The following is a 22,038-nucleotide window of genomic DNA, read 5'->3' on the forward strand; positions in this document are numbered from 1 at the left end:
TTTACTCCCCCCAGTCCCCACCCCACCCCACCCCAAAAAAAAACAATTTGGTGAAAATGGCAAAAATTAGCTAAATGTTTTGGTGATACCGAATCCACATTTTTTGCCAAGACAAGTTTTGGTTAAAAGTTTTGCCCACTTCTAGCACATATGTAACAGTTAGAAGACCACTGAAATGGCAGAACAAGGCAAGCTGTGGACTGTCCAAGCAGCCTTAACCTGCAATTTGTTTTATTCAAGAAACAAAAAAAAAGAAAACAGCCTATTCTAATTCCCATTTTATTTTTTTTTAGAAAATGATACTGTCAGGTCATTTTATAAACTGTGGTAGGGTAGTGCTTTGTTTTGGTTATTCTGGCACCTGAAATATCTTCTTTAGAAGCATGAGATCATTTCCTTTCCCTCATTTTCAGGTTGGCAAACCAAGTTTACTCACTAAGCTCCAAAAAAGGCAGCAGCCCTATCAGGCTCTCTCAAGACACCCACCAGTCCTTAATTCATTTAAGGATGCCAGAAACAGATAAATTAAATACAAATTCATGTTTGTATCAGTAGCACTTAGAGACTCCAACTGAGGGGCTCCAACTGTTCTGAGCACTGTACAGACATATAATGAGTAACAGTTCCTATCCCAAAGATCCCGCAGTGTAAACAAATAAAACAGAAGGTGAGAGAGGATACAGGCACAGACAGCTATAGTAACTTATGTAGATCATACACCAGGTCAGTGGCAGAGCCAGGAATACAACCCAGGTTTCCTGAGTCCCAGGCACTGGACCACAGTATTTCTAAAGGAGAAGTTACTCTCCTTGCGCTGTAACTGGCGTTCTTAAAGATGTGTCCCCCCTGTGGGTGGCTCCACTTCAGGGCACCTGTGCTCTGTTCCTTTAATCAGAGATTTCTGGTAACTGCCCATTTGGACCACGTAGGTGCCCCACACATCCTTGTGCCCCGTGCCCAAGCTATCTACGGCTGTACGAGCAAACCACACTCAGTTCCTTCTCCACCGCAAAGAAGAACAAGGGAGACTGAGGTTGGGTAGTGGACCAGCCACAGGAACACATATCGTGCAGTAACTAGAGTTCTCTGAAAGATGAGTAACCTCTGCTTCCTTTCAGCGGTGTCCCTGTGGCTGCTTTTCAGGTGACTCCTGAGCAATACCCCCAGTTAAGGAGGCATGAGGTTCAGAGCAGAGCCAGATACAAGAGAGATAACTGCATTGCCTACAGCAGCATTTGATTTTGCCGCTGGTATGAAGTGTATTTATTAGAAAAAGTATGAAGATGACCAAGTTGCTCCTCTACAGATGTCTGCAATTCGTACCTCCGTAAGTGAGGCTATAGAATTAGGTAGTGGTCTTGTGGAATGTGCTATCATTCTCAAAGGGGGCTGAACATGAGTTTTATCAAAACAAATCTTAATGCAAGCAAAGACCAACTTTGATAACTTCCGTTTTGAAATTACTGAACCCTTGTCTGTCTGCAATGGATACATGTAGTTTAGGAGATCTTCTAAATGGTTTAGTCCTACCAAGACAGAAAGCTATGCCTTCCTGACAGTTAGGGTATGGAATATGGCTTCTGGAGTACTCGAGTGTGATTTTGGGGGGAAAACTGGGAAATGAATGGCCTGATTACCATGAAATTCTGAGGACACCTTTGGTAAAAATCTTGGATGTGCCCATGACAACGCTTTCTCTCCAGTGAATATCATAAAAGGCGGCTCGACTGTCATTAAGACCCCCAGTCTTCCCACCTTTTGGGCAGAAGTGACTGCTCCCATTGACAAATCTAATAAAGAACACGTAGCTAGTGGCTCAAAAGGATGTTTCATAAGGCAATTAAGTACTAGGCTCAAGTCCCAGATCGGAGTAGGATCTCTGATTTGTGGGGAGATATTCGATAAACCTCTTAGGAATCTTGCCACAGTTAGGTAAGCAAAGCATGAAAAAAACCCTATGGGTGTGTGAAAAGCGGTTATATGCTGCTAATTGAACCCTAATGGAATTCATAGAAAGACCCCATGTTTTCAGTTCCAATAGGTAATCCAATACCCTGGGAAGAGGAGAGCCAGTTAGAGAAATCTGACGACTGTTATACCAAAGATAATATGGCTACCATTTCTGGGGGTAAGTATTTCTTGTAGATTCTTTTCTACTAGTTAATCAAACGTGTTGTACCTCTGACAAACCAAATATCTCTATTCCCAAGAACCATTGAGGAACCATGCCCAGAGCCTCAAAACCTGTAGGATTGGAGTGAAGTGCTGGACCAGCATTCTGGGTCAGTAGGTGAGGACTGATCAGAAGCTTCCAAAAAGGGCGAGATGCGATCAGTAGCGATACCAGATCCTTCTTGGACACATTGGTGCAATCAATAGGACTATGGCTCAATCTTATCTCGTTGAGAACCTTTAACAGTAGCAGTGTTAGTAGATATGCATACAGAAGTGCTTTCACCCATGAAATGAGGAACATGTCTCTGATGGATTGGGGATCGAGCCCCCCTCCAGAGCAATACCTGATGCATTTTGCACTGGCTGCCATAGCAAACAGATCAACCTCCAGGAACTCCTAGGCTATGAATATCACGTGGAGGACTCAAGTTTAGTTCCCATTCATAATTTAGGAAGAAACATGTGGTGAGGTTGTCTGCCATGGTGTTCTGAATACCTGGCCTGTAAAAAGCTGAGATGACTGGGGTTGGCTATGCACAAATTCCAGAGTTTTATCACTTCAGCACAGAGAGATGAGGGAACATGTGCCTCCCTGATGGTTGATTTAATACATGCATACTACATTTTCTGGCATTATCTTTACTGATTTCAATTTGATTAATAGTAGACAGCGTAGGCAAACATTTTTGATGGCTATCAATTCCAAGATTGATATGGAGAAGCTATTCTTGTAATGACCGCTTTCCCTGTACCTTGTGAGGTCCCAGATGTGCCCTCCAACCCAAAAGTGAAGCATCTGATGTTATCGCTACAGTAGGGGGAATCTGCAAGAATGGAACACCTGTGCAGATTTTGGTCCTTATCCCAGTGGACTGATCATAGAACCCACTGTAGAACAGACAGTAACAGGTCTAGACTGTGTTCTCTTGGTTTGTAAATCGTTCAAAGCCATCCCTGTAGATCTCAGAAGTGTAGTCTGGGATGCTGCACTACAAAGATGCATACAGACATGTCTCAGCAGCTGAATACAATCTCTTACTGTTACCTAGCACTGCCCTGAATCTTTGAGATGAGATTGACTAGGGAGAAAAATCCGCTGGACAGTAGGTAAGCTGAGAGCCAGCGCTAGGCATAAGCAGACTAAGCAATTGCTGAGGGCCCCAAGCCGCTCAAGGGAACCCCCAATTCATTATTAATATGTTTGGGAGGGCCAAAAAATATTCCTGCTTAGGACCCCCAACAGGCTAGTACTGGCAGTGGGTAAGCACTGCCTGTCACTGCATCCAGGGAAGCTCCTAGACTCTGTAGTAGAATCAAAATGGACTTTTCTAGGTTGATTTGAAGGCGCAGGCTGGGAAACCGAGAACACATGATCTTTACTCATGTTAACACTTCCCAACACAATCTGCCCTGATCAACCAATCACCCATGTATGGGAAAATGATTATACCCAAACAACGTAGGTGAGTGGTAATCACGGACAGAATCTTTGAAAATACCCTCAGTGCTGAAGATAGGCCAAAAGGGCGTATCGTGTATTGGTAGCTCTCGTTTTTTAGAAAACAAAAACCACTTGTGTGAAGGGTAAATGGTGACATGAAAATATGCATCTTGTAGGTCTAGAGTTGCAATCCAATCTCCTACTACTAATGAAGGAATTATTGCTGCAATTTCTGTTGCTTTACATATTTGTTTAGAGACCTGAGGTCTAAAATTGGCCTCCACCCTGCATTCTTTTTTGGAATCAGGAAGTACTCTGAACAGAATACTCTTCCCCTGTGTTGCACAGGAACTGGTTCTATTTGCTCCTAAATGTAGAAGAGAGGTCACCTGCTGCTCTAGCAAGTGATCATAAGAGAGGTCCCTGAAGAGGGGGGAGAGAGATTTGAAACAGACAGTGTAACCATATGTTATAAACTTCCAGGGCCCATTTGTCCATCATTATATGCTCCCATGCATCCTGAAAATGAGAAAGGAGGCATCTGAAAGGAGGAAAGGAGGCAAGAAGCTGCAGCTGTAAGAACCTGTCAGTTGAAATTGTTGAGACTCTCTACCAACCCACCAAAACTGTCGCTTGGAGGACACAGAAGGATGAGAAGATGTAGCTGAAGGAGGTTTCTTGGGTATCTTAATTTCTTTGCTGGGGGTTCAGAGGGTTTAATATACATTGAATACGGGTCTGGGCGTGTTCTTTGGGCTACCTGAGACCTACTAAATCTCCTTTTCTTTATAGGAATGTAAATCCCTAGGGATTGCAGCATGGCTCGAGTCCTTTAAAGTGTGAAGAGATGTATTTGTCAAGTCCAGAAAGAGCTTGCAAGCATCAAACGGTAGGTCTTCGACAATACTCCGAACCTCTCTTGTAAAGCCCGGCCGCTGTACCCAAGACACTCTTCTCATGACCCCTGCAGTGGAGAGGGACCATGCTGCAGTACTGCCACCTGCAAGGAGGCCTGGAGTTACATCTTTGCCAGGAACTGAGCTTGTAGAATGGATTTAAACTGGCCCCGATATTCTTCTGGTAGATGCTAACTTATAAGACATTCAATTATATTAAGTGAAATAGTCGCATTTTCCCACGAGTGCTGGACGGTTTGCTATCCTGAAGCGTGGCTGAAGCATAAGATTTACAACCAAAAAGATTGAGCCTGTGGTGGGTCCCTGCTGAACAGGGTGGGCTTCAAGTTATGCTGTCTGCCTCGTTCATGAACAGCCTCCACTACTAGGGAATTCAGAGCTGGGTGAAAAAACAGGAAGTCTGATTGTTTCGCTGGAACATATTTTTATCCTCCCTCGAACATAGGCAATGTGGCAGCAGGGCTTTGCCAAACCATCTGAGCGGGCTCCACAAGAACGTCCTTGACTGGAATGGCAATTTTCATAGATGTGGAAGTGTGTAAAATATCTAGGCGTTTATGGTGGGACTCCTCAACCTTCTCCAAGAGAGTCTGCATGTCAGCAATCCACATCATCAGGTTCTGAAACTGCCTGAAGTCATCAGTCATAGGAGGTGGGGGAAGCATGACAGCTTCATCAGAATAGCCTCACGACAGGAGAGGCAACTTTTAAATCACGGGAAGCCTAGCATTCCTGAGCAAAACTGGCAAAAATTTAACCCCTAAAAGGAGAAATCTCTTAACTATACAACTACCTCTATGAATAAAAAAGGGGGGAGCGGGGTGTTTGGTTTTTTTGATAAAACGAAGAGAAGAATTGTTCCACCAACTGTAACACTATAAGGTAAGTAACTATTTGAGAAAAAGCTAAATATTACAGAACAGGCACACAGTAGACTCCATCTCAGGCCAAAGGGGCTTTGCTCACACAGCCCCAGATAGCCTTGGCGCATTCACAGGTCAAACAGGCACAGCTACCAAACATCTCCATCAAAGGTGCAGGTGCCCCTGAAGCGGAGCACCCACAGGGACACTGCTCTAAGAAGAACTTGACACTTCTGCAACAGACACTAAATCATTTAACATCTCTCCCCTTCCAGTCACTAAAATGCTGAGTGAAATCCTGCTTTCCAATTTCAAGCAGAGCTAAAATTAACGTAACAGCTCACACAGCACTTAATCCAAAGACCATCAATGACAGAGCTCAAATGGAGCTGCTGCTACAAACAGAACACAAAATACTACCTTTAGGCCACAACAACTTTTTTTAAATTCTTGACAAAAGGAGTAAGACTTAAACACCTAGACCACAAGGAATTGGTCCTCCCATCAGATAATTTCAGCTCTCAAATATCATGGCACTCTCTCTAGAGCAGGGGTTCCCAAACTACGGTACACTTACCCCAGGAATCAGGTGTAGCCGTGTTAGTCTGGATCTGTAAAAGCATCTAAGAGTCCTGTGGCACCTTATAGACTAACAGACGTATTGGAGCATAAGCTTTCATGGGTGAATACCCACTTCGTCGGATGCATGCCAGGAAGTACCCCAGGAAGTACACAAGACATCTCTGGGGGGTACACAGGAGAAATTGTGTAATGGTGGATTTCCTCTATTAATTATTTTATTTATTGCATTTTCATAATAGGCTACTTAGAGCTTTAAAACTATGGGAATTTATTATATAAAATATGGTAGTTAATTTACATCAAGATGTACCAATGAGAACACAGATACACTGAGGTACAGAGCCCTCACTTCCAATCACCGTACAGCGCGGGTTCAGTTGCCCAGCAACTGTCCATTCTACCTGAGCTCAGAACCTAGTCAGGGGTATTTTCAGTTGTATATGTTGCACTATAACTATATCTGTTTGTAACAGTGAAATATGGACAGATGGCTAAAGACAGGTAGTGTTAAGAAGAACACACAAAGTATCAGTGATGAGAAGGGATGGGATACATGGTCAGCTGGTAGGTCTGGAAGGGGGTATGCAATAAAAAAAAGTTTGGGAACCTCTGCTCTAGACAAAACAAGCTTGTCAAATGGATGTGGAAATCCAGCAGACATTTTAAAAATATGAACATAACTTCTATATGAAAAAATGCCTGTCCATGCAGCACTATTGATGGCAACCTGAGAAGGGGTAGAGAAAGTGCGTTTTCACAGTCTGTATCAAGGAGAGGACCAGTAAAAGTGAAATGAAGGTGAGAGCCAACACACAATTGCCTACCTATGTTAGGCATTACCGAGGTGCCTACCACCTTGATATACAACAGTTTACCAGCACAAAAATCAATCAAAGATGTTTGTTGGCATGTAAGTAGTTTATGAAGTTGTTGAAGAACAGCTGCAAACATAAAATAAGTATTCAAACTCAGGAACAACAGAATCAGACAATGAATCCTTTGTCAGAGACTTTTTTTTTTTAAAACCACATTCAAACAACAGGAATTTAGCATGTTCAAAGAAAGCAAGCCTTCTTCCTCCTCCTCCAACTAAAATCCCCTACAATTTAGTGGAAGAAATACAGAGCCAATTTTGCTTGTGTTGCTCTTGCAATGACTGGGAAACAATGAATTTTTCCCTTGAGATTTAAAGCCATCTTTACTTTTTTCGTCTGCTCCCATAGCTATCTATAGGGGAGACAGACACAAGAGAGATATTTAAAGTTCAAAAAAGTACAGAAGGGTTACAGCAACAGGGTCAAAGTTTTGTTAAATAAGGCTAAGAAAGTTGTGAGTTTTTTCTGGTTCAAAGATTGAGGGGACAGTTTCTTAAAAGTTGCAGTCAGTTGAAGTGCCATTTAAAAAAACAAAACCACACCCCACCCCACCCCAAAACCAAATTTGAGTAGTACTGCAACCCTGGGTGCCACATTGCAACACCACTCATTAAAATTTGGTCCACCCATCCCTCTGCCATGATGGAAGGGCACACAAGCCAAATTTGAGTGAGTGACATTGTGACCTGGCACAGGGAGATCACAACGCTACTGAAATTTGCCCCAATAGTACAAAGTTACAGTGTGTATCATTTGCATTTATCACTTCAGAAAGTAGGTACAAATTCTGCATCTAAATTTATAACCTGAATATTAATACAAATCTAAGAACAAAATATTTTGGAACTTACGTATATGAAGATAAACTGCTGTCATAAGTTGACACTATGCCATAATTTTCTTCATTGTAACGAAACATGTCATTAGGATCCCATCCATTAGACTAGAAGAAAATGAGGTTTATTTTTCAAAATGACACTGGAAACATTTCCCTAAAATTTATGGCTCTTGCCAGAAATTTTAAACTTTTGCCCTTACTCCTGGATTTACCAATCAGATAGTGAAATTATAAACCCAACACAGTATCTAACACATATTTTACCCTCAAAACCCAGTATTGCCGCTAGTGTCTTGTCATTCCCATTTGGCACTATATTATGTACTGGCTTACATTAGCCAAAAGCTTCGATTCCTTTGCAGAAAGTGGCAATCAGATGCATCCATTTCTGAAATATGGAATAGTGTTCCTCCCTGTGGCAAGTACCGGAACTTTTCAAATGCACTATCAACACAAGTATCTAACAGGACATCCTCCTTGATCTCACACAAAAGCAACATAATCTCCCCATTTCTTAGTGAAGTGTTGTGTGCCACAGTAACAGCTTTACTAAGATTTTGTTACTTTTACAAAACATACAGTATGTTTACTACAATATTTTTATAAATATTTAATAGTCGATGACCCAATAAGGTGGATATATAGAAAGAACAGGACCTATTTGAATATTAGTGTTCATAAGGTAAGTGATCTCCGCAACATTACAGAACAAAGATTTCTTGAACCATTATTGTTAGTCTCCTCTAATCTACAATGCTAATTTCTTCTTATTCTTACATATTAAGAACTTTGTGTCCTTTAGTAAAAGGATGCATTATAGCATAGAACTAGTCACTATACCATACACAGCAAATCAAGACAACGTAATAGATGTAGAAACTCATTCAAGACCAGTCTCCATCAAGTAATTCAGGACCCTCAGAGACAGTGTTTCGGCACTTCAATTAACCACCACCACAGTGGTGTCCGAGATTCAGTTATTCCTTTTAAAATTGTAGGAGAAACTGTGATATCCATTGGCAAATGATGAATTTTCATGACAATACATGTTTACACTACACAGCCATGCTACTTAAACAGTTTAGCTTAAACTAAAATTCCATTCTAGATTGAAATTAAGGGACACCATGGGGCAAAACAACCTGTTTTCTAGAAAAATTTCAATGTATAATAAATTTTACTTACAACATCTGTCTCTAAAGCCTCAAGCTCCTCAGTGGTAGTGGTCTCGCCTCCATCCCATGGTTCAAGGTCCTTCTCTTTGTGTTCACCATTTACTTTAACACCAATGGCTGAATCAGTAAAAGCATCTACAATCGAGATGCACATTTGGTTAAACAAAGGAAAACACAATACACACAGATGTTTGAAGAATAACCAAATGTAAATGCATTATAAGTAAAGTACACTAGCATGATCCAAAACTGTCAGAGTTAATATATTGAGAATAAATTCAAAACTAGGATGTGTTAAGACTTCTGTTTCTGAATCGTGTACACTTGTATACAAAATATGTTTTAGTTATGATGCAATTACTTAGTTTCAGCTAAGTGTCAGCTAACACTGAAAACTGAAAGGTAGGCATCAGGAAAGAGTTGTTGTTGCCTTTGATTTAAGAAAAATCAAAGAGCATTAACATTAAGTAGGAATATGCCTTTAATCATATACACTATTGCTTCAAGACAGTAACATCATTGTTCTAAGAGATAAAAATATTCACTGATGTTTTTAACGTACTACTTGAAACAAAAATGCTGTTGAATACAACTATACTCTAACATATTACAGACACCAAAAAACATTGTGCAGATTTACTCACCCCTAAGCCCAGAATGTCTAAGATGTGTCTTAAATTATACCTCCCCTCTTTGACTCAATCTCAGTTTCTTCCATTTGAATGATTACTTGACACCCGTGTTCACACCTTTACAGTCTCTCCATAAAAAAGCCCTGCAATGCTTGGAATTATCCATTAGCTTAATATACCAGTATTACAATGTGAAGCTGCTGAAAACACATTTTTCTAGAAGAAGCTTGTTTAAGTAGCAACTTACCCAAATTACATAAAATTCAAAAACTCTCTACGCACATACAACAACTATAAAACTAGAGAACTAGAAACATATGAAACTGTATTATGAACATACCACTAGGTAGGTGTACTGAGCTACTCCAATCAGTAATTGGATCATGAACTTTTATTTGCAGGCTCATTTATGTTCTATTCAAACCAGACTGTAAGAGTACATTTAAATACTTTATTAAAAATGATGCCATTCAGAATTAAGACAGCCAAGCTTTAATATTTATGAACTAAACAAGCTCAAAGCTGCCTGCAGATTCTTAAATGCATTTTTAAAAAAGGAATTACTTTATAAACCCATTTTTTCATTTTGTAAATGACTTTCAGTCTAGTTTTGAATCAGAACTATATACTTTTCATTACAAAATATACAGATGGAAATAAGCAGTCATTTTGACAGTAAAATCTGGGTTTCTCCTAAGATTTTAGGAAAGGGTAGGAACCAAGCCAATAGATTGTCCCTGAAGTGGAAGAATGCAGCTTTAATTTATTTTGGCAGTGTCTGAAATTGTACTGAAGAGGAACGCACACTGAAGCCATTGTGAGAAGAGTTTACATTTATATAAGAGATTTACTTGGCCACTAATCTGTTACATTTCATCTGCAATCACTGAAGGCATGTTTTAATTAAGGCTGTCAACACAGCCTAACTCTTATTCCAACTTTATCCAGTTTCACAGTCAAATTCTGTGCTTAGATCGCCACAATTTGTTGCGGCAATTATTCCATAACAACATTCAGCATTATGTCTTATAAAATACATACTGAGGTCATATATGGCATAGCAAGACCAAATAGGATACTTGTGAAGGATTAAGCATTTAAGCATAAACAGCTTTGTTAATTAGCAAATACGGTATAAAAATTAAGGAATGTGTATAAAGATAAGACAACTGAATTATATTAGCTTAATATGAAAGTTTCCCCGAACATGAAAGACCCATTAAAGAAAAAGAAACCACATGAGAGGAAAATACCCTGACGGGGGCACGTCACTTTTAGGGCTTGTTATGTGAAAAATTAGTATCAAGTCAGCTTGTAAAATGTCATTGCAGAGTCTGCCAATGAAAGCAATGATAGCACCTTCCTCCTTGAAGGCCGGCACTTTTTAGTGAGGTTATACTTTAACCTGTTACTGCCACCTAGGTTGTGCCTGTAAAGGCACTTGGGCTACTTGAAAGCTGTTCTGGAGCAGAGCAATTTATTTAGTACCATACCACTTTGCAGTTTTGAGACAATATTTTGCATACTGCAAGCAAATAAAATGCAAGAGCTAAAAATCAATTTTCTACAAGGCTCAGAACAAAAAAAAGTAAAATTTTCTAAAAATGATTCTGTGAAATTATGCATGCATGTTTTATAGTGCCATAAATGTGCGAGCAGAGGCATTAAATTTCCATTACATATTATGGAAACAAGAACATTATGAAAAGGCAAGATGCAGAAAAACAGAGTGACCGTTAAAAAAAGTTACCTGTTTCTGAAGGAACTACAATAGATATGGAAAGAGAAAAAAAAAATTGAAAATCAGATAAAAATACACGTTCAATTTTTCAAGTGTTTCACATTACATGGTTAAATTCAGACATGGTTAAACTTCATTTATTAAGTCATGATCATAAATCATTATGAATCCTTTATCTTCGAAAAATATGACAGCCATACGTCTCATTCAAATTTTAATAAACACGTCCCTCCATTCACAGCTCCCTCTATCCCCCCGATTCTGCCTTCTAAAAGCATCTCAGACTATTCTACAAATCTTCAGGGTGAAGAGTTCTGAAAAAGCATCTAAACAGCACCAAGAAAAAAAGATGACCTCATTACTTTCTACTTGTAGAGTATATAAAAAAATAACTTTCAATGTTTATCACTATTAAATACAAAATAAAATGTAAGTGTTACATCAAGCCAAAGTTAAATGGTAACAAGAGAACATGTCTGTTTTTAAAAAAAGCACATTCTCTTGGGATGACTATATTTACCTATATGGCAAAGCAGCAACCTAATGAACTCAATGGCTCCTACATTTGTATGGAGTACAAAATGTATCGTCTCAGATCAAGACATTGAGTGGTCTCCAAACTCACTCTTGGAGTCATTGTTTATCCAAGAGGGAAACCCAGTTTCAAACTGCACCACAGCAGCAACTGGAAAAGTCATTCCCCACAGAATATGGTGAGTATCAGGTAAGACAGTAACCAGGTAGAGAGGGATTTATAACTTTTTGCATGTTATTGAGTCTTCTAGTTTCTACGAAGTGGCCTCAAGAGACAATGCTGAAGTACGCTACTTACAATGTGAATAAATACTACCTGAATGATATTTTATCTATCTTGCCCACCCACTCTTTGTCTTAGATATTGGGGGTGGAGGGAGACAAAAAACATTCAATTGAGCTCTATAAAAAGCTACAAAGGTTAAAGGGAAAAAGTATGCTGTCTGATGAAGTTTACAGAACTAGCAGCAGCCTCTAATCTACAAATTACATAATTTGTAAGTGTTTAAAAACAGTAACATATAGTTGTGTATAGTCATCCTTATCAAGATGATTAATATCAGAATCCAGTACTATTATGAAGCAATGCAGAGGCACTGTTTTCACCAATGCCTCACGTTGGACACATTTTCATCAAGTTACAAAGCATGGCTCCACAAGCTTCACCATCAGGATGGATCTCAAATGCGAAAAATACAGTTACTCTTAAGGCAAACCCATACTGAAAAAAACCTGACTTCTAGTCACATGACTCCAATCTCATGTGCAGCCTCCGAACAAACTTTATATGAGAGAGAGAGAGAGAGAGAGAGAGAGAGAGAAAGACAGACACACAGACAGACAATTGAAGCTCATGTGACTCCTTGCAGAAGAATCCCAATAATATGCCACGTTCACTTACTTCACTGAAGGCAATCTGACAATTTTGATAGCTTAGGTTAATTTAGAAAGCCACATGGAGAACATGAAGCAGTAATCTAAAAGCTAAATAAGTACACACAGGACACTGAGGTAAAAAACAAACAAGAAGTGAGTTAGCAAAGTTAATGAGCAACTGAACATTCTGGAAAACGAGAGAAAAGCAAAGAATTCCTAAAACAAAAAAGTGCTCTTATTTTTTGATGAGTGTTAACATGGAAGACAGTCGAATACATGGAGTGCTGCTACAAATGTCAATCTGCAGCATGGTAACCAACAGGACTGTGAAACATGCTTAGCATCTATTGTATATGGCACTTCATATCACCAAAGCACTTCATGAACTATTCCCATGACACTTTGAGTGAGAGAGTGAGTGAGAGCGAGTGAGAGAGAGAAAGACAAGTCCACAATCAATCCCATTTTATACCTGTTAAGACTGAGGCAAAGAGATTAAGTAATTAGTGGATTTAGGCAAGTGAAGCCAGTAACAGCTGGAGATGTAACAGTTCCTGGCTAGTCCCATGCTACCTCTCTGACCTGATGAGGACACAGAATCCTCACCAGGGCACTAGAGTTTTAGCATTCAAATGCTTTTCTTTCCTGTTTTGAATCCTGCAACTGAGCAGTAAAGAATCTCAATGGCATTCCTTTCTCCACATGGCAAAATTGTATGGTATGCAAAGATAAGAGATATATATACACATGTTCTGAGAAGCTTCAGATTAATATGTTCTTGAACAAGTTAGAGACAAGCTTGTCAGGGATAGAGAGTGACTAGGGAGATTAGCATGAAATGTTTCATTTGCTCTTGTTTTCATGAATAAGTAGGTTCTAAGTTGTTAGATGCATATTCTAATTATTGCCCCATAAGCATGACCGGGAGGTTCAGATTTTACTAAACCAGTGTGCTTTATAGTCCACTGATGTTCAAATTACTTCTCAAACTGAAACCAAGTTTGCTTTTGCTTGAAGTAAATTGTGGTTTTAGCTTAAATGTTTTAAGAGTAACAACTCTGCTGTGTATTGTCCCTGCCTATTACTGACTTTTTTGGGGGGGCGGGGCGGGGGGGGGAGAGGGAAGAGATTTAATGATGAAACAAAAGCCTGCCACGGTTTACAGACGACGACCCTGGCGACCACCCTTTCTGCGAGTGCTGTCAGAGGGGATGGGGGTGACATCCTCAATGCGCCCAATCTTCATTCCAGAACGAGCGAGAGCTCCGAGGGCCGACTGGGCACCAGGTCCAGGAGTCTTGGTCCCATCTCCACCTGTAACTCACAGCTTGATGTGAAGGGCAGTGATGCCCAGCTCCTTGCACAGCTGGGCAACATCCTTGGCTACCAACGTAGCAGCATAGAGCAAAGACTCGTCTCTGTCGGCCTTCACCTGAATACCACCAGCCACTTGGCAGACGGGTTCCTTGCCAGAGAGATCAGTTACATGGACAAAAGTGTCATTGAAGGAAGCAAAGATATGGCAGACGCCAAACATGTTTTCCCCTTCGGCAACCTGCGGTCCCAGAGCATCAAAACAAGCTACCACCACTGCACAGTTACATTTCTTTCCTTTGTTCATATTATGCCTACTGCCATTCCCCTGCTGACACAGTTGGTCTGGAAGGATGCCACCTCCACCATTACACTCCCCCAAAAGAACTTAATAGCTATTTCCCTTTGCTTTTTTATATTTTAAACTGGTGGTACTAGCTCGGATTTACAGCACTGTCGAAGTACTGTAAACAAAACACTTCAGAATCCTGCAGTTGGAGTAGCAGAACCCACCCTCTTGAATTACTTTCTCTTAAGAGGGAAGCCAATCAGCCACATCTGAGCCTTGTTCCAATTTAAAACATGAGAGCTGGCACTGCAAGCTGGCATTTTAAATCAAGACAGCTTTTAGGACTACAAGAAATGCTGGAAGAGACTCACTCTGCTGATCCATAAATGCAAGGTAGTGGGAAGCTGCTGAAAAGTGTACATGAGCCTGGTCTGAATCTAAGTACTCTGTAGTCTGCTATCTAAGTATTTAGGAATAGAGAGTTGCCTAATGGTCACCTATTACTGAAGTTCTGTTTTGCATATTAAGGGCTGGATTTTCAGCCTTTGGATTCTACAAGCACAACCTGTACCCATACTTGGCAGGTACTTGTGACAAAGGCTATGAATAAGTACAAATAGCTTCATATTTATTTCCTTGTGCATATTCATTTACAGAAGCTAAAAAGGGAAGCAGCCTGACTGTCTTGAGCTGCCCAGTCAGCTTTATTCATCAAGCTACCCACACAGAATAAGGCCCTAATCCTGCAATGGGATGCGTTGGCACCAACCCTTTCACCTACAGAGTTCTACTGTAGCCAACGGGAGTCCACATGGGCATAGAAGCCAACATGAGCTCATACAGACTTTTTAAAAATAAATTGGTAATGAGCCCACTGCAACCAACCTCTTACCTTTCTTCCCTACTTCAAAATTTCTGTAGTCTGTAAGCATTCCTCTCAACTGCACAGTCTGAGACTCAATCATTTCCCCTAGCTGCCATGGTATATTAGAATATGCCAGACACTAGAATTATTGGGCACTAGTAATGTACTAGAAAAAAGAGTTGTTTTAACAAATGATCTATTGGCATCACAGGGAAAAATGAGTAGGGAAAGGAAATTGTTATTTGCCAGTGGAGCAGACGGACTTTTACCAATAAATTGGAAAGAACCCTGTAGACGGAAAAAGAGAATATGGTAAGCCTACTTGCACTCTAGCTTTTGTTACCTGTCTAGGCCCTAAAGACTCCACTTATCAAACACCACATCTGCCACACCATTCAGCCAAGGTGATAATTTCAGCTGGCTCTTTCACTAAAGATTCCCCATTTCCAGGCAAGAAACCTGCATGGCTCCTGTAGAAAGCCTTGAATATGACCAGAAATGGACTGAGCTGTCCCATTCTTCCACCTCCAATATCAGCTTAGAGTTGAGACAGTTTCTGTCCTATCCACTTTGACAGGAAGAATCTTCTGTGGGATGATTGGTTATGACATAGCAGATTTAGGGATAATATCAAAATTCTCTTCACCGTTCTCAGTTCTGTGGACCATGGTCTTTGGGGCTACTCTAAGGCTCAGAACCATTGTTTAACTGCACTTCCAGATTACAAAACTCCACAGAAGCAGAACAGAATATGCATGTACAGAGGTAAAAATCCACAGGATTGAAGAGGAGACTGGCTTTTACCGAATCAGGATACAGCTACAGAATTTTAGAACTAAGACCTCATGAAGGGAACATTTGTCTGAAGCTTTCTGGGGAGTGCTATTAGACCCTGAACATTTTTTTAGACACTACTCCGCTACATGCAAAGACTGCCAGCTGAGCCTGTCCTGCAACATAGCAGAGATGTCACCTGAATGAAAGGGCCATTTCTTTAAAAACTGAGCTCCCTTTCACTCTGGCCAGACTGTCCACTAACTAATTACTTCACAGCAGAGAGTTCAAGAGCTAGGCAGAGCTTTAAAAAACTTTGTTGGCTTCTGGACATGTTCTTTTGAAATCTACAGAATTTAGTTGGCTGTGTTTTATATCACACATAGTGTTGTCAAAATTAACTAGGCTCTACAATGGATACATTTTCAGTACAATACTAAAGGGGAGCATAGCTGCGCCAAGAAACTCCTATAACACTAACCTTTAGCTTTCACTGTGAACTGCAGGTGCCTGTCTGACACTACAAACCAAGAAAAACCTTAAGTTATTTTTTAAAAACAGATGGCCTACAATTCCTGTATGTCCATAAGCATGCATTACTCCCTGGGAGTCTATGTTTATTATTCATCTACTTATTTCTCAAAGGAGTTTACTATTTCTTTCAAATTTGCAAGTGTGATCACAAGGTTCACTTACTCCTACAAATACCATCCTGGTACTATTCCTCTTAAGACACCATGGAGAGGATATGAATATTCCACTACAGATCATCATGCATTGCAGCCATCTCTGATCTACCTTGCTCCAAATCTCTATAGGTTCGTCCAAGTTCTCAGAGGTAAACTCTGATCTCAAAGTAGTTGAATCTAGTATTTCCAAAGTTTCTTTATTCTCAGAGAGATTCTATCCAATAACCACATGTAGCAGGTGACCTTGTAGTCTGAGGCAGCTGCTCCTCCTCAAATACTTCCTATCAATGAAAGATACCTGGCAGGAGATCAGGAGGAAGAGAAGTAACAGAATCTACACCACTCTGCTTGCTGCAAGGGTCTGAATTATTAGCCTGAGGGCCCAACTCTCATTTATGCTAAGGGCACTTTACACTCATCTGGAAGAACTTGCACTTAAAGTTCTGTACTTCACTGCCCCATGTGCTTGGACCGTGTACCTTCCCCTAAAAAGGTAGGGTCTTTCAAAAGCCTGGAATCAGCAAGCCTCTATTCTTAGGATTAACATGGTAGGTCAGAGGGCATTAAAGCAGATCCTCCTGTTATGTCTCTTCTACATCACAGATGCGTAGAAATCCCATGTCTGGGTGGTCTCTTCAGCAATAAATCCCAGGCAGTTGTGGCAAACACATCTAACCTACCAGTGATACCCGCTGAGGCCTGCCAATGTACAAGCTCTGCAGGTGGTGCACTTGTAGTTTTGTTTCACTGCACAAGAAGGAATAGACTGCCTTTCTTCTTTTGTGGTCCAGCAAAGTGAGGACTCGTTAAGCAAACAAAGGAGACCTTAGAGATTTGCTATAAACAGAGAAAAACCCTTCAAAAGAAGCAGAGCTGCCTGACCTGTGAACATCGTAGACACCAAAAAATATCTAAAGTCTTGGAGGCTGCACAGTAGAAAGAGAAGAAAGAAAAAGACACAAAAAGTCTGTGACTAGCTGTCAGGTGCCTGATATTCTATAATATTATTAACCATTTCTGGCAGTTACAGACAAAACCATGGCTTGAAATATTAAGGTCATTTTTGTCTCAGGTCCAGCTGGATTCTTTTATATTTTTTAAAATCTGAACTATAAAGCTGTATGCAGTTGATAAGAAATAAAAGTGAGTTATTTATATACAGAGATGGGTTCTTCCTAAGAAAAAACTCATAATTTGAGCTTTTTACTCTCCACTTGTTTGCAGCAGTTCTTAGGATTTTGAAAAGAGAATGCTTTCTAAGCAAGCATGTTCAGAGACAAATCCTAATTTTTGACTAAGAGGACTTCAAAGACCACATTACTTCTGGAAGAATGCAATACATTTTAAAGTATTTATGAATTCATGGATTCTCATGTAACATTAAAGTGCCTACTAAAACAAATGCAAACAAACCATCCACATTTGTAAGAAAATCTAGCAATTTCTGTGAATAAATTACTTCATTTTCTAGAGAACCAGTAACATCACATTTGTTAATACTTCTGGAAGTTAACTTTTCAGACAACATAAAATTACTGGCAATGTTTAGCCAAATTTTTAAATCTGAGCGCCTAAAGTTAGGCTTCAACATACATATATTTTTAAGCACCTAAATAAAAGTGGACTGATTTCAAAAAGGTGCAGAGCACCTGCACCTCCTATTGACTTCAATGAGATCTACAGGTGCTCAGCATTTCTGAAGAGTCTTATTCAGGTGCTTACATTTGGTTTTCAGAGCCTAACCCAAAGCATCAAGATTTAAAATGTTTACCTTTATGATGTAAAGCTATACCCAATTTTAAAAAGCCATTTAAAATACAGAAACGTACCTCTCCTTGCATAATTGGTATCCATATCTTTAAACTGCACCATAACAAAATCTGAAGACTTGAACAAGATACTCTCTAATATGTCTTCCCGTTTTGGCCCCAGACTGGATTCTTCAGGTTTTCGATGAGCAGCATCAAGCACTAAATCACACTAACATTAAAAATACAAGTGACTTTGAATCTAAATATTTAATTTAATAATAAATATTGTGACAATTGAACAATTAATTACTTGTTAACAACCTACACAACAAGATTTGCAACAAGTATTAGGCATATTTCCCATAGTGAAGAACTTCAAAATGAAGCTGCTTGTGGGCAATTCCCAAACTGAGACAGGCTAGATCTGAATAAACTTATTAAGAATTATTTGCTTTACTATACTAACGAGTAGTAAATCAGTGAGCTTTGTAGAAAACTGATCAGAAAGAAAACAAAAACAAAAAAAAAAGTTACCTTAGGACTGTAGGTTTTAAAAACTCCTTCATATATACCTCCGTTTTTCACCTGTACTTCACATTTGGATCCCTAAAATGTAAGACGAAAAAAATCAAAGAAGTTCTCTCACTCTGGCATAAAGACTGTCAAGTGACATTTGAGTGCTTTTTTCTACACTTGTGTCTTTATGTATTTAATGTGAAGGGCTCAATTTTCAGCCAGGCCTCTACCCAATCACCATTTCCATACATTCACAAACACGCACCTATGCTTTGCAGATGCAAACACCTGTGTGCACTCAAGTTTGTCCTAATGGGGTCTGAAGTTGTCAGTTCAACACTTGTGTGCCATAAATGTTTACAATTGTTCAAGTGCACATGCAAGTTTTTGCAAGAGCAAAGTGTGCGCACGTATACATGCAAGGGGAGGGCGGAGGCTGAAAGCTTACCCAAAGTATCTAGCAGCAAGAATGTGGGACTGCCTGGGTGATTCACTTCTTATTTTCACCATGTCAGCATTTTCCTCAAAACATAACTTTTTTGGTGTGCTATAGACAGACTTAATGATTTTTAAACTGCCATTTATTTCACTCATTCAAAATCTATCCTAAGATGGCAAAGTCAAAAGAAGTAGGGTTGTGGGAAGAAACATACTATACCCATCACAAGCAACTTGCAACTTTCTAAACTAAAAAGAAACAGATAGTCACCACTGTGGTTCTTAATGGTTAAATCTTGGCACAAGCTATCCGCTGTGCTAATTTAAAGGCTCTCAATTAAGCTGCGGTTAGTTTAATATTTTATAATTAATTCTGTATCAACATCTCTAGAGATGTTTACTCTCCTGTCATGACAACTTACAACAACTGATGTAAGTATGTGAACCATTCTCATGTTTGCATAGATGCCATCAAAAGAAATCTGAAAGATAAAAAGCTTGTATCAGAAAGCAAAAAAGCAGAACTATTCACCACAACAATTCAAATGAGGTTATGGAAGGACTGCCAGCTTCAATTACTACAAAACTGAACATACCAGTTTGTAAGAGCATGTGGATCAAATACCTTGCTCAGGGCTTGCCAACGTAAATTTAGTTAGCAACAACCTGGAGTGTGAATCTACTAGCCTGCTGCACACTGCTGACATGCACTAACAGTGCCTCAGTGCACTCTGATCTACTCCTTTTTCAAAGCAGGGTAGATCAAAGTGCACCAAGAAACTGTTCGTGTGAGGCAGGCTAGCATGGGGCAGATTTACACCCCAGCTTCATGTGAACTACATACTCCTGTAGACAAGGGTAAAACACAAAATTCATTAATTCACAGGTCACTAGTTGACTCAATGCCAACAAAGGAATCAAGCCTCTCCATCATCCAAAAAACCTCAAACCCCTCCCAAACATGCCTTGCTATCATTGCCCTCCAGTTTAAGACTACAGGCTGTTGGTGCAAATACCTCAACTGCCATCCAAGAAAGAGAGCTGCTTTAGCTAAAAGCCTGTTGATATACCTTCTCTCCCCCCTCCATTTCAGGGACTAGCTAACAGACCCAGGTTTAGGGTGACCAGATAGAAAGTGTGAAAAATCGGGACGGGGTGGGGCGTAATAGGCGCCTATATAAGTAAAAGCCCCGAATATCAGGACTGTCCCTATAAAATCGGGATATCTGGTCAACCAACCCCAGTCATATTAGCAGCAGTTAAAAGCATCAAATTATAAATTCCCAAGACGACGACAGAACATATTCTAAATAAACCAAGACTAGATTTACAATCGTATCAAAATCTAAGATCCTAAGCTAGGCAACCCCACCAAATATCAAGCATGATGCTAGATTTATTGGATTTGCACTTGCATACATTAAGTGATGAGAATGTGCGCATGGTGCGACATCTCTCCTCTTTCCCTGCCAGCTTCATTCTTGTGAGCCAACAGATGCTGAAACAGATGAATACCCCATCATATTTTGAGCTTGTCAACTGACTGCATCTCTTTTAGGATGTGTCAAACTGTTGAGTTTAATCCAGTTATGCCGATGTATTGAAGTATATGTTTTATGACATCACCCATTGTTCTTAGAAACCATCTTTAGAGGTTCATACTTCAATATTTGTTAGTGTGGGTGATTTAAAGACATCAAACACAAAACAGTTTGTTTAGCTTTAGCCTCTCAGACAAAGTATATGAAGTTTGAAGGGACAAGGGGAAATTGTGTGCTTTACTGTTACTATAAAGACACTTTTCTATCTGTAAAAATGATGCACTAGGTATAACCTTAGCCATTTCAAGTCACCCTCTCCCCCTACAAAAAAATTAAACAATTGAATTGCCCTCAAAACCCGCACCATATCAAAGTTGTACACATACATGCTTTTAGGGAAGGGCTTACCAAAAGGTGTCTGAGGCAAAGTTTAACATAATTTTTGTTTCACTAGAACTCCAAATGTGTAGAACTATATAACTATGCTAATTTGTAGAACATTTTTCAGAGCTGTACGGAACTTGTAATAACCAAAACTAAACTCCCAGTTTAAGAGAGAAATTAGACCAACCTTATCAATAGTGCTAAAACATTTGCTACTTTTGTTCAACCCAGTGATGTCTTGAACTAGCTTTAGACTTCTCCACTTAAGGGAGGGACTAACATTACAGGCCTCAAATAGGAATGAATATGTAGCCATTGCCATGAGTAACACCTATATAGGTACTACTATGCACGTGTATGATGCAGTTGCCAAGAATATACAGAAAACAGAGTTACACAGCCACAGATCTATATTTTATAGGTAAGTGCTTTGTTTGGGAGACTACTAGAATTAAATGAATGCAAGGCCCTAAATTTCAAGAGAGTCACTCAATGTTTGATCAAATGTTTTCTAACAGTGTCTGTGAAAATGGCTAGAATATCCACAAAGGTATTAAAACCAAGAGATATTTGACAATTAAGACAGTTTACTGTCTGCTATTCTCAAATTACCTATCTACAATGACCCAAAATATTAGAGATTTAAGTTTGTTTTCCTGAAACAAGAGTTGAAATTTTCAAGTTGTTAGATATTAAATTTCCATGCAAAGCAACATAGTACTATGAGAAACAATGAAATATGTACTTACTGTAGGCTGAGGTGGCCCTTTGCCACTGCTGCGACCTCTGAAATTATTAAATATGTATCAGATTCAATAGAAACAAGAC

At 39.7% G+C, this 22,038-nt stretch overlaps 1 protein-coding gene across 13 annotated transcripts in view; it reads right to left on the reverse strand.

Moving 5' to 3' along the window:
- ATXN2 (ataxin 2) overlaps window positions 1-22,038 on the reverse strand; it is a 71,289-nt gene that overhangs the window by 36,343 nt on the left and 12,908 nt on the right. For 11 of the 13 annotated variants that reach the window (XM_073313279.1, XM_073313276.1, XM_073313274.1 and 8 more), the window contains exons 2-8: window positions 21,960-21,996; window positions 19,708-19,767; window positions 18,866-18,937; window positions 18,410-18,560; window positions 11,249-11,263; window positions 8,877-9,001; window positions 7,705-7,796 (exon numbers count right to left, since the gene is read on the reverse strand). In XM_073313279.1, coding sequence (XP_073169380.1) covers window positions 7,705-7,796; window positions 8,877-9,001; window positions 11,249-11,263; window positions 18,410-18,560; window positions 18,866-18,937; window positions 19,708-19,767; window positions 21,960-21,996 — 552 coding nt within the window. Of the gene's footprint in view, window positions 1-7,704; window positions 7,797-8,876; window positions 9,002-11,248; window positions 11,264-18,409; window positions 18,561-18,865; window positions 18,938-19,707; window positions 19,768-20,704; window positions 21,936-21,959; window positions 21,997-22,038 lie in introns of those variants that run through there. The other 2 variants (XM_073313278.1, XM_073313283.1) reach the window with 2 other exon arrangements.

Source organism: Lepidochelys kempii, chromosome 15, assembly GCF_965140265.1.
Source record: "Lepidochelys kempii isolate rLepKem1 chromosome 15, rLepKem1.hap2, whole genome shotgun sequence".
Lineage (NCBI taxonomy): Eukaryota > Metazoa > Chordata > Testudines > Cheloniidae > Lepidochelys > Lepidochelys kempii.